Here is a 13886-nt window from a genome sequence, read left to right as displayed (position 1 = left end):
AACATAAAATTTACCACTTTGAGTGTACAATTCAGTGGCGTTAAGTCTATTCATATTGTTGGGCAACCATATTCATTGTCTCTTGACTTTTTCATTATCCCAAACTAAAACTCTGCATTCGTTAAACCACATAACCCCATCCTGCCCATATTTTGTTTATGTGTGTGTGTGTGTGTGTGTGTGTGTTGTGTGTGTTTGCGTGCACGTGCACACACAGTGTAAAAACCTCGCAGAAATTTTCATTAAAATTCTAGGTCAGATATTTACTAGCTGCATGAACTTGGTTAAGTAATACCATCTTTAAAGCATCTGTCTTCTTAGGTCAAGTATATGGATGATAATGTCATGTTAATAGTTAATATTCACTAACCACTATTTCAAGAGCTTCCCATGTATTAACTTTCTTTACCATATCTATAAAATATAGATATATTATTCCCTGTGGTAGATGAGTAATCTGAAGCATAGAGAGTAACTAGCCCAATGTCACACATAACATGTACCTTATAGGAAGGACTGTTGTAAAGAAAGTGTCAGGCATGGATCTGGTGCTTAGACCTGAGGTTCCCATTGCCCTTTCCAGGAATCCTTACTGGAAAGGGCAATGGGATTGTACACAATCTATGTAATAAGAGGTTTTTTTTTTTTTTGTTGTTGTTGTTTTTTCTGTCAGGCAATGCATTTATAGTCATTGTTTCATTTTAGCCTTTGACCCAGTACTATGTAGATATTTTAAATGTAGTTTTAAGGTGCAGTAATTTACAAGTAATTGTTGAATGCATTTGTTATTAAAAATTAAAATTTACATAAAAAAACTTACTCAAAACACACATGGTCACCACCCTTCAATATCAGTCCCCTACTTCGAATAACTGCTATTGCTGCATTGGTGTACATCCTTCCAGAGTTTTTCTACAAATTTACATATCTCTATACCTGGAGAATGGGGAAGTGGTTTTGTGGATGGCTTTATTCTGGAAACTTCTTAACATTTTTCAGAAATTTTCCATAACATTTTATAAAGACCATCCTCATTCTTTTCGACTGCATTGTGTGGTTGTACCAGAGTTCATTTAAACACGTCCCTCTGATGATCAATTAGATGCATAATAGCTTCATTTGGAGACTGAGTGCCTTGTCCATGCCACTGGGAAGTGGCAGAGCTGGGCTCCATTTCCCTTCTCTCTGTGTCCAAAGCTGAGCCATAACCACTAAAATGTAAATCAACACAATTAAAAGGGTTTTCTTTAAAGTCAGATGGAAAGTCAGTATTACCCTCCACATTTATTTGTTCGGCCCACACTTATTAAGAATCTGCCATGTGCCATTACAGATGTTGGGAATCTCTTGGCTTCAGCTTTGCCTCAAGCCTCTGGCCTGTTGTCAAATTTGTTGGCCATTCCTCTTGCTCTTCCCTTCCCCCATATTTGGCACAGTTCTCATGCCTTCTCACCCACTGCTCTACCTGAAAAATTAAAGATATCTCTTCATTTTTGTTCATGTTTCTATATTATTGACTATAGAATTATAAGAACAAAAAGCAACCATCGCAGAGCCAAAGCAAAAAAAAAAAAAAAAAAAAGACTACATTCTCTTTTTCTTATTTTTGTGAAGCATCTGTGACACATCATTCTGTCTTGCATGAATCAGTCTAGACATGCTCTCTGAAGAATTCTGGAGAAGTGACCATTTTCACTCCACACAAACAGTAAAGAAGCTCACGTCTCTCCCTTTGGAGAGTGGGCCATATTCATCCGGGCTCTACAATGTGGTTGAATGCGGGGACACACCAACATGTGTCATCTAAACTTTCACGACCAATTAGATAATTATTTGTTCTAGGGCAAAATAAATGCTTCCTTAGGTTTCAGGAATGATCTGACTCAGGTTTGGGAAATGATACAAAGGACAATTTTTGCAATTTGTTAGACCCATTCTCATGGAAGCAGTTTGTTTTCAACATATTTCTTTGCCTGCACCTCTGTTCATTCATTTGTTTTCCCATTCACTCATCCTGCAAGTGCTGAATGATATTGGAGACAGTGATGAGAAAAACAGACATGATTCATGCCTCATGGAGGCACACAGGGCATTTATCACTTAAAATTTGGGTTTATAAGACTTTTAACCATTTCTCTAGATTCCAAATTTAAATCATGTTTCTTTTACCTGCAGTTCATTAGTATTCAATGAATATCTGTTAAGCGTTGTTGTGTTGGGGCCTGCACTGGTGCTCTGGAGATGAGAAAAAATGTGGGCATGGTCCTGACCCTCAGGTGGCTTATGGCTGGCAGGGCAGACAGACTAAATAAATGCTATAACAACACGGAAGGTACAGTGACCCATATCTAGGCCTACGGGGAGATGTTCCCGAACTGGACTGATAGAATTAGAGTTGGTCACTTCAAATTCAGGAGGGTGGGCAGGTGCTCTGGCAGACATGGATACTGAGAGTATGCAGAGATTGAGAAGAGAGAGGGAGGCAAGGTCCTGGTCATGGAGAGCCACGTTTGCTTTAATGAACTTTGTCTTGCAAGTGATGGAAATTCATGGCATTTTAGGGTGATAGTGCCAGCAGATGGTGGTGGGGGTTGATTTAGGTGCCAGGAGCAAAGATCAGTTAAAGGGTTGCTGCAATAATCCAGTCGGGAGACATTAAGGGCCTGGATAGAGGAGGGAGAACAGAAAGGAGGACTCGGATTCAAGAACTATTTGGAAGCCTGAACTGGCGGAGAGATAGAATGGCATAAGTGAAAGGCAATGAAGATTCAAAGTGGAATCCCAGGTTGCTATCATTGGCCACTGGATGGATGATGGTGGTACCAATTGGACAGAAAATACAGAACAAGAGTGTTTGGTCACATTGAAATTGAGGTATATTGGAGCATTAAGAATGCCTGGCTGTGGAATTTTCAGAAGTCTAAGCTGAAGGTAGCATTCATATATGTTTACTGAATCTAACATGATGCCATTGGCACATATTAGAAACACGATAAAAGATAGACCTGCACAATTCACCCTTGTATTTACTCTGAGAATATTGATAACTGAATACCGACTGGATTGAATATTGATGGTATGTTACCTAGTGGTTACCCTTAGAGAGCCACTTTCTATCTAGGTGATAACATTCTCAAATTCCAAGGTTTTTATCTTTATGATTATGACAAAGATAATATGTTCATTTTTTAGAGTTTATAATTCTATGGTTTAAACATACTTAGAGTTGTGCAGTCATCACCATAATCAATTTTAGAACACTTCATTACCCTAGAAAGAACTCTGTACCCATTGTTTCATTCCTTTTTACTACTGAATTATATTCCTTGTATGGATATACCATATTTTATTTTCTATTCATTGGTTAATGGATGCTTTTATCTTATACATTATCACTATCCAATAGAAATATAATATGAACTACAAAAGTGAGCTATACCTATAATTTTAAATTTTCTGGTAGCCACATTTTTAAAAATTAAAAACAAACAGATGAAACTTTTAATATTTAATATTTAATTTTAATATTTTAACCTAACATATCTAAAATATTATTTCAATAGACAATACATATAAAAAACTGAGATATTTTATCTTTTTTGTGCTAAATCTTTGAAATAAGAGTGTATTTTATACTCACAGCACCTCTCAGTTTGGACTGGTGACATTTCAAGTGCTAGTGGATGTCATGTTGGACACCACAGTTAGATAACATAAACTCTTTCTGGTTTTCTTCTTCACTTTGGTTTTTAAGGAAGCTTTAGACTAAATTCACAGTAAAAAATTTTCATTAATATGATTCAGATTTCTTTCCTACATTTGGTTTCTATTTTTCTCATTTGTCTTAATTTATGCTACTTTGTTATTCTTGATACATCTTTCTTTGTAAATTGACTTAATTAAAAGTAGGGACTAGGGATTGTGCTTAAGCACTTAGGTAAGCACTCTACAGCTAAGTGGTAAAGCAGCCTAGCATGCACAAGGTCCTGCGCCCAATCCCCAGCAAGGGAGTGGGGTGGAAAGTGGAAATTGCTGACAAAATGAGATGAACTTTTTCCTCAGGGCACATGGCTAGTGAACCATATTTGAAGAGCTGGACTTAAGCCTGTTTCCGCAAGTGCTCTGCCAGCCATCTGCCCACCTCTCTCCATTCTTTGCCCAACACTTAACCTCAGTAAGCCTCCGCAGATAACATTATTTCTAGATACTTATTAAATAATAGAAATGAGTGTAGTTGAGTATGACTAGTACATCTTGGCACCATGGAATTGGTCAGCTATTACTTAGAATTAACTTATCTAGAAAATTATTTAAAGAGTTTCTTTTGGTGATGGGTACAGACTACATGGTTCTATAAATTCTCCTCACAAGTAGGACAGAGAGGGCAATATAAATCATCCTCAACACATTTTTCCTAAATGCTTTTACTGAGTAGTGAACTTCTCAGACACTGAAAGGTACACTAAAGATTCTTTCTCATCTCTGCCTTTCTGTATTTTTTTCCCTTCTCCAAATACCCTTCTCCCTGTCCTTAAACCCAGTTTGAATCATTCTTAAGTGCGGCCTTTCTCACTGCCACCTGCTACCAGATTTGTTTATGTCTTTGTAAGCACCATCTAGGCAGAAACCACGTCTTCTTTCCTGTGATCACACTTAGCATAGAAGCTGGCACAGAGATGGTGATCAGTGGATGGTTGTGGATGAGGAAAGAAAGAGCAGGCCCCTGGTGCTCAGTGGGTGCTAGGTACTGTTCTGAGGCTTACATCCCTGTCTCATTTCCTCTTCATAAACCTCAGATTGTCTTCTCTTGATAAAGAAGTGGAGACTTTTAGGAAGGATTAAGTAACTCATTCATGTTCATCAAGCAAGTTAGTGGCAAGCTTCAAAGACACCTACCTTTGATGAGTTCCAATTCGTAAGAGATTTAAGTGTTCTTGTCTTTTACAACAACCTTAAGAACTGAAGAAATGGATTTGCCTTAGTTTGGACAAGGTAAGGAAAGGCCCCTTCTGCCAGGAGAATCTGTTGTTTTTGTTCAGCCAAGTTAGAAATGGTGCGGTCCTATGGGTGGATATTATGTATATTTGTATATATTTGCTATTACTGCTTTGGATAAATGTCAGGGGACTGGGTAAGGCATCAAGATTCACTGAACAAGAATAAAACCCCAGAAGCTCATTAGTAATGAAACTGAAATAACTTTGCATAAAGAACTTCAAAACATTCTCAGTGAACTTCTATGATCGCCTACCATATTCAGATTCAAATCATATTCTAAATCACTACTGGTTTGTTAAGGCAATTAATTTTGCCTTCAAAATAATAAAGCACTTTGTGGCAACTTTTAAGGCTCAGGTTCAGTAGTCCATTAATATCAGATACTATTAGGTATAATTTTCAAAGATCACATTCTAAGAGGGTGAACTGATTTACGGTCATCAGCTAGTATACTTAAAAAAAACCTTTTATATACTTTCTGAAAGGTCAACATAGAATGAATTCATAAATTTTCATATCAATTCATTAATAATTAAACAGTTCTACATTTCAGATTCCTCAGTGTATCTTTTTTTTTTAAACATCAAAGTCTTCTGTTCCAAGTGCTATTATGTCTTCTCATTTGAATATTCTTGCCAAGAATATTTTCTTTTTAAATAGGAAAGAAAGCTGTCATGGAATAAATGGAAAGGCTGAAAAAGCACAGCTGCAGGATTGCCCCCATCCAGCATACTCTGTACACACTGAAACATTAGAAAGAGAATGTTTAAAAGCTGAGCACTCTAGTCTCAGGTTTTATTTAGCTTCCACTCAACTAATTACAGATCACCTTGGAAAACCCTATAAAAATTTAAGACAACTAGTTGCTTGATTAAACACAGGCAGACACTGGGTTTTCTACAAGAAAAATTTTAGAACTCATTAGCTCTTAGTGCTTCCTCATAAAAAAAGGATATATGGGTATGATTCTATTTTGTAATATTTGGTTAAAACTGTCATTGGTATCATGTTTTAGAATTTTTTTCTTTTGCTCTTCTCTTTTTTTATTGTTCATATCCTTCTCTTTTCATTGAAAATACGAAGTCGTTTATGAATAGAATAACAAAAATGGTAAAATACAAAGGTAAACAGATTTTTTTAAAGGGATTTTGACCTGTGAGCTGGCCTGGGGCTAGAAGGTACTTCCTGCAAAGTTTTTGTGTACATGTGATTTTAACAGGTCAGGGGGAAGAAGGTGTGAGGACCAAGGACAATTATGGTATTTTTTCTTAGTTCCTTCCAGAAGAGGAAGGACAGTTATCTGAGTCTTCGGGAACCCGGGTGGCATACCCCCACATGGAAAACTCCAATAGTGCTCCAGACCCTGAACCTGAACAACTAATCACTTTGACACACTCATAAGTACCCTATGAAAACAATATAAAGATTACACATGGTAGGGAACCAGCTCTTACTATGTACAGTGAACGAACTCATACCTCCAGATAATTCCTTTAAAAAATGTTTTCAGTTTTTATAAATACAGGATCAGGAAATATAGATTTTCAGATCACAGAATCTCATAAAGCTATTAAAATGTAAACTTGATTTTGAGTTTCCTGGAATGAAAGTAAACTGGGGCTAAGTAAATTACATAATTCACCTTTGTAAGGAACAAGAATGCTAACACTTTTGTGAAACAAAACTTTAGAGGCTGAAATTTCCTGATAGGTCTTCACAAATGTGGCAATATATGAATAAATGCCAACCTTAATAATAATCCCATATAACAGAAAGAGTTGTAAAGAGAGGGTGAAAAAAAAGTTTAGCTTAATACAACTTTCCTCTATGTAAAAAGGAAATACTTTTAAAAATCAAATGTTAGATTCTTCTCAGTACAAACCACTACCTGAGAGTAGACTAAGCCAGCCCTTAATGGAAAACATGTCTGGGTTCTAGAAGGGTGTAATTCACCTTAGAAGTAACAATAAATTTGCTTATCAACAAAATCTTTTTCTTTTTTTTCTTGCAAAAACAATGCACTAAACCAAAAAGGATTAAAATTTTCTTTTTGAGCTAACACCCAGTGTCCTACGATAGGAACTTTATATTAAAAGTGTTTTACATGTACATATTTGATCTTCATAACTGCTGCATTATTACACATAAAGAAATTGAAACATATTGGTTGGGTTATTTTTGCCCAGGATAACAAATATGTAAAGAACTGGGATTTGAACCCTTGTCACTGAGCTTCTGATGCTAGACTCGTTCCACTATGCTGACAAATGTTTCCCTAAAGTACTCATTATCAAAGAAAAACTGGTAAGGGAGATAATAGAATACATTATACTTTACCAAAAAAAACACAGTGTTCAAGGTGCAAGAACTCCACATGTATCCTAATAATAAAGGAAAAACATCCTCTATAACTCATCTTGGAAGCTTGAGAAGCACCCTGCATTTTTCTGAACGTACAGAAAGGATGTCATTTCAGGAAACACAGGTTCCAATGAAATGTGAAAAAGGTAAAAACACCTAACCAATGATCCTCTTCTAAGTTTTAATTATCTCCTAAATAGATAAGCAGGCAGGCTTAGCAACCCTATCCAACATTCTAGAACCAGACCTCCTGTGTTTATTAGACAATGTGGTCTAGTGGAAAAAGCAAAGATTTGGAGACAGATGGAAGTTTAAAGCCCATACTGGCATTAACTAGCTGTGTGACCTAATTTAATCTCTCCAATCCTTTCCTTCTAATCTTTCCTTTCTTTTTCATTGGAAGGAATATGCATTTTGTTGTGAAGTTTTCAGATAATGTATCAAAAGTACATGACTTAGCTCAAACAATGGTAGATGTTGTTGTAACAGTGACTGGATGCTTAAGACACAGCCTATATGATTAATAATGACAATTTCATCGTTTGAGCTCACTGCATTTAATGAAACTTTAATATCAATTTATATCTAATATACTGGCAAGAAATGCAGTGAAACAAGACAGATAAACATCTTCGCTTTCAAGAACCTCACAACCCAGCAAGATAAAAGAATCATTATAACCGGCTTGGAAGCAGTTCTGTTTAGAGGAGAGAAAGGTCTCTTTCAAATAAAGAAATAACAGTAGATGAGGCCATAAATGTCAGTTGAGGATATAGCAGATCTTGAATACCAGGAGGCAGAGTTCACCTGTAATTGGGTAGGCAATACAGTGTGAGCAGAAAAGTGAGAAAAAGATCAGAATTTTTATTTAGGTAGATTAATCCAGTGAAGAAATTAGTGGTAGGGAATCTGGCTAATGATGTGAGAAGGACATAAACTTGGAATATTTTTCCAGGATTAATGGAAGAATGGAATTGGTTTTGTGTCTTTCTGTGACCCATAAAGGACTGGGAAGTGGTTGGCTGGGGGTGAAGATGTTTTGTGTGGACTTGGACTGGATTCCTGGAGGACATATCACCCTTGAGCACATGTTCAGTGGTATGGGACTGCCCACCTAAAGTATATAAAATTCCCTGGGTCTAGGTTGCATCACATTGCTCAAACAAGCAAAAAATAACAGCGCTCGTTAGATTCTAGATTCATAGTTTTCTGTGCCAAAAAAAGAATACCGTGTACTCCAAAATATCATTTTGATGAAATATCTAATTAAATGTCTGTGCCTAATAATGGTTAGGTAAAGCAATGTAACTCCAATTATTTTTTTAATGTTCTATTTAGAATATCAGTATTTATTTTAATCATTAAGCTTTATCATATAGAATAGGAAACAAAAATAGCATTCCTACTGAATGTTAATGTGTCAAAAATTTGAAAAGATTTCCTGTGACTAAGTTAAAAACATCTTATTAACGTATTATATAATTTCCGTTAGAGAAGAGAAGCTACATACCCATCAGTGAGTAGAGCGTGACTTGGGGGCTGTGCTTCAGTAAATAAGCAGAAGAAATATAAAAGCAGGTAAGTAATGTAGGTAAGATTGTCTGACACATAGTAAGTACCCCCAAAGTGCTGTTATTATTATTTTGAAATCCATTTAAATAAATATATTTTTCTTCTTATTTAGGCCAAAGTAGCTCATAATTTGAACATAAAACTATGCTAAAAATAAGCTATGTCAATGTATTGTAAGTCTGGAGAAATGAGTCATCTAAGTTCATAAAGTCAAAGAAAAAACTTTCTCATCTACAGGACAATATATACAACAATGCTGGCTTTGCAGTGCGAGTAAACCTTGACTCATGAGCTTCGCTTATATTCACATACTGTATTTATTAAAGAGTGGGGGCGTGCAGAAAGTACGCTTACCTATTTTTGGAAAGTTCTCAGCAACCAAGGTCAAAATAAGAGGTTTCTTTTTAAACACGTTAAAATAATTAGAAATATGCTTTCCTAAGTATCATGATTAATCAAAGCTTAACTAGACTTGAAGATTACTTTCAAGTATAGTTCTTAAAAACCTGTTTTTAAATTTTGTTTTGTTTTTTGTTAAGGGTGGAAGTGAGAAGATAGGAAAAGTTTCAAGATAGTTATCCTAAAATGTTTTGGAGTTTCCTACAGCTTTAAAAGAAAACATCATCTATTGTTCTTAATTCTCTTAAATATGTGTGTTCATGTATATATATTTAAATAGATATAGATGTAACAGGGTATAAATTCTATTCACATAAAAATTACATTGTGATTGGAACATGACATTATTAAAAGGAGAACTCTTGTTCATAATGAATTAGGGCTAACAAACAGGCCTCATGAAATAATTTGTACAGATTTTCTAATTTAGGCAAACTAAATTAGAGAACACATCTCCATTTGATGTAGGGGGTTTGGCTTGGATGATAGCAAATAAGTCATTTGATTGTGTCATACCAGGCTAGGTGTTAGGTTGGTGGTGGTGATGGGGGAAATAGGGCTGAGTTGAGTTGATCAGCTCATCTGACGATCCTAACAAGGTTTGATCCCCAGCACCACATTAAAAATAAATAAACAAACAAACAAACAAATAAATAAATAAATAAAATAAAGGTATTGGGTCCATCTACAACTAAATATATGTATATATAAAACAAACAAACAAACAAAGGAATGGAAGCTATCCAGAGATGATGTACCTTCTGCGGCAGACATTGGCAAATTCTAGCCACATGATAAGGTTGTACTTACTTGCTTCTTTTTGTGCAAGAGTTTCATTCATTTCTTTGGTTTTAAACATTATTGGTCTGTTTGACCTATATAGTTAGGAGTGGCCATGTGACTAATTCTGAATACTGAGTTATGGATTACTTGACACATCACTGCTGCTAGAGTGAGCGAGACTTGCTAGGTCTCTCTCCCAATTATGGTGACCACAAATGTTGTATCAGCATGTCCTTGGGAGTGGATGAGTAAAGCAGGGTCCTCTGCCAATATGGGATGGGCCTGGGGCTCAACTAAGGAATAACCTTGTCAAGTTAAGCCACTAAAGTTTTAGGTTTGTTATCCTTTCATAATCTAGCCTTTCCTGTCTATTGTAGTTTCCTTGCTTGGAAAAAAAAGTCTAGGTCGTGAGTTTTAAAAAAGATATAGAGATGAAATGTTCTGGGTGACATAGTAAAATTTATTTTTCTTTATGACTTACACATAATAATTAAAGACAGAAAAGAACAAACACTGTCAAGATGGCCATATGTAGCTTAGGAAACAACTGGTCCCAGTTCAATTATACAAATGTTCATTCAGCTTAGAAATGAGTTTCTTTTTAATGCTTTTAACCATCCCCGCCCCCCCCAGGCCCCAAGGCTTGCACAGTTTAGTACAAATGTTTTTGCTATTTTGTTATCATCAGGCACATGATGTTTACCAATTCCAGGAAATAAATGAAATCAACAAAAAGCCCTGTGACTATACAGAGCACATTTTCACAGAAATAAGGTTGATGAGCTTATTACAGTTTGATTCAGTTTAGCTAAGAGACCTATACAAGAAACATGAAACAATATTAACAAATTACATTCGTCTTAAGGTTTCATTTCTTTAAAAATATTTACCATACTTTCTTTTGTGCAAATTTCATTCATTTCTTTGGTTTTAAACATTATTGGTCTGTTTGACAATATATATATATATATATATTTCTACTTGTACCAAATATCAAAAATCAAAAAATCAAAATTTTGAAAAGTAAAAATTTATTGCTTCAATATAAAAAAGCCTAGCCCATTTGGGTACTACTGCTATTACACTTTGCTTTTATTGGAAAACTATCCTGGAAATCAAGGTATGTACTCCTAGCTCCCTGCTTAAAATATAATTTGGTTGTACATTATCACTGTTAACCTTCATAAAACTATCCTGTCCTGTCTTTTAAAAACAAAACCAAGTGAAATAGCATAAATAAATAAGTCTACCTAAGAAGATACAATAATAAATAGGCTTCTAGATAAGAGTAAAGAATATTATAACATAAAGCCCTTCATTGCTATACAATTAAACAATAGCTTTGGATCTTCAAGGTCTCTAAATACAGCCTTCATTTCATAACAGTCTTATTGCTGGTATTCAGCTGACAGAGAGAGAGAAGAACACATTTCTATTGTTCTCATAGTTTAAAAATGAAAACACAGTGGAAACAATTGTAAATTGTGTCTTTTGGGAACTTTCATAGGTATGTGCCATCATTAGTTTTTGATCTTTGCCTAGCTGTAGAGCATAAATCTTAGGGATTAAAAAAAAAACCTTTTAATTCTTAGTGGTTTCTTGGTCTGTAGAGTAGCTATAAAACAGAGAAATTAGACTCAAAAGTTTTGCTGCCTTCTTTTCTTCGCATCCATTGCATCCAGAATAGGCTGTCTTTTTGCAGTGTATCTTTGACGAAGTTCTTCTATTTCTCGTTCCATCATGGGGTCCAGTGCTTTTAACCGCATCTGCAGTTCTTCTAAACTTAGATTTTTTAACTAGATATAATAAAAAAGTCCCAAATATTAACATAGTAAAATTATTCATGAAACATTAAAGTGTAATGAGTCTTAGCATACATAAATAATTCAGCAGATTCTTTACATCACCTTTGAAGTGTGGTTTAACAATTAAAACAGGAATTTCTTCCCTGAAGAACCCAGAAGGCACACCCTGCAAGATCTCAAGTAATTTGCAACAAAACAATCAAAAACTCTGCTTTTAGGAAAGGGAAAATGAGGAAAAACAAGCTGATGAAAATATCTGTTAAAAAAAAGTACAAAAGGGCTAGGGTTGTGGCTCAGTGGTGGAGCAAGCACTTGCCTAGCATGTGTGAGGCAGTGGGTTCGATTCTCAGCACTGAATATAAATAAATAAAATAAAGGTCCATCAACAACTAATAAAAATATTTAAAAAACTACAAAGACAAATCCATTGCTTTCAACAAGCAGCAGATGTTCAGGATATGTTTCTAGGATAGTCACTACAATCTCATATCTTTGCGGCCATCTAGTGCTATAATAATCACAAATACTTATCAGAGATCATCCAAGATCTGGGTCAGGATCAAATGAACATTAAATTAACAGGTTTACCATCCATTTTACTAAATGCTTAAATTTTAAGAACTCAGTTAAACAGAAAATTACATTATCCAGAAGAGTTTTACCCTAAGTATTCTGATAAAATAAAGTTTTAAATTCATGATTCAAAATATCCCAAACCTGATATAAACTGTGTAAGTTCTGATGTGGGTTTGGCCTGTTGAATTTTCACTGTATACATTACAGTTTGATTATGTTGGCTTCAGGAGATGACAACAGCATATACTTTACTGGTTTCCTGTGTAACAACAGGAGAGAGTCCTCGTGTCATGTGTAAAGGGGATAAAATCTGCTCTGCTATATAACAGGATCTATGGCATCTGAGCTTTACAGTATTTATTTATATGTCAAAACAGGAAGATATGGATTATCTCCTGAGAAACACATTTTAGGGATATCATCTGGGGCTTAAAGGATACCCTGTGATATGTAACCTAACACACTGAGCTTTTATCTTATAAACAAAAAAAAAATTTAAAACTCTGTCTCTTATAAAAACCAAATGTGATAGCAATGGTAGCAGACAGGTAGATTAAAAAAACAACAACATAAAAACCTTTTAACCCCCCCCCCCCCAAATTTTCAGAATGCAATCATTACATACTCAGTATTTTTGTGGATACAGTAAGGAAAGAAAAGAAGTACTATTTCCTTACCAATAAGAAACTTGGAGGTTAGTTGGAAGGGTAAAGACTGATTCCAAGACCCCAAACATCAAAGCCCCAAATGTGCATGGTGGAAATGATAGTGAGAAGTTTATGAACAAGCTTCTCAGGGGCAAAATTCTTCAACATGTGTGTATTTTTCTGGGGATAGCAACCAGTTTTTTGAGTAGGTCTTTCCTCAAAAAGAAAGGAGCCTCACTATAAATTCAGTGGAACTTAGGGAGTGAAAAGATTCCCTTCCAGGAGTAGGAACTGGACTAGTTCTTGAAAGGGAAGGTACCTCTGAGTAGTGCACAGGGCCCTGAGGAGGAGGCTTTGCCAGAGAACAAGAGGATCAGAAGATGAATCTGTAGTGGGAATGTGGAAAGAAAAATAGGCAGGTTTCATGGGGTTGTGAGAGTCAGATAAAACAGGTCAGGATTCTGGGGAACAATGACCAATTCTGGGGCCAGAAAATTATAAGAGCAATCAGACTAGACTTTAAAATGATAAACTTCCAACTTACCTTTAGTTTTAGTTATTTTATGAGTCAAACTAGAAAACACTCTCATTACTTATAGCTACCAAAAATAGCATTTCTCAGCCAATTCTCTGCTTTACTCACCATACCTGGCCCTATGTGACTTCTCCTTCCTAAATTCAAATCTACTCTTAGCTGAAAAAGATTCTGAGGATACTGAAAAGAATGAGTCAGCCTCTGAAGGAA

At 35.4% G+C, this 13886-nt stretch overlaps 1 protein-coding gene across 2 annotated transcripts in view; it reads right to left on the bottom strand.

The window, feature by feature from the left end:
• Nucleotides 1-10552: 10552 nt before the first annotated feature.
• Stk3 (serine/threonine kinase 3) overlaps nucleotides 10553-13886 on the bottom strand; it is a 272590-nt gene continuing 269256 nt past the window's right edge. Inside the window, exons 11-12 of one of the 2 annotated variants that reach the window (XM_040293823.2) lie at nucleotides 13461-13527; nucleotides 10553-11909 (exon numbers count right to left, since the gene is read on the bottom strand). In XM_040293823.2, the coding sequence (XP_040149757.1) occupies nucleotides 11695-11909; nucleotides 13461-13527 (282 nt within the window). In that variant the 3' untranslated portion in view covers nucleotides 10553-11694. The remainder of the gene's footprint in view (nucleotides 11910-13460; nucleotides 13528-13886) is intronic. The other variant, XM_005316308.5, reaches the window with a different exon arrangement.

Source organism: Ictidomys tridecemlineatus, chromosome 7 (genome assembly GCF_052094955.1).
Source record: "Ictidomys tridecemlineatus isolate mIctTri1 chromosome 7, mIctTri1.hap1, whole genome shotgun sequence".
NCBI classification, from domain to species: Eukaryota; Metazoa; Chordata; class Mammalia; order Rodentia; family Sciuridae; genus Ictidomys; species Ictidomys tridecemlineatus.
This window is presented reverse-complemented; position numbering and strand designations above follow the sequence as displayed.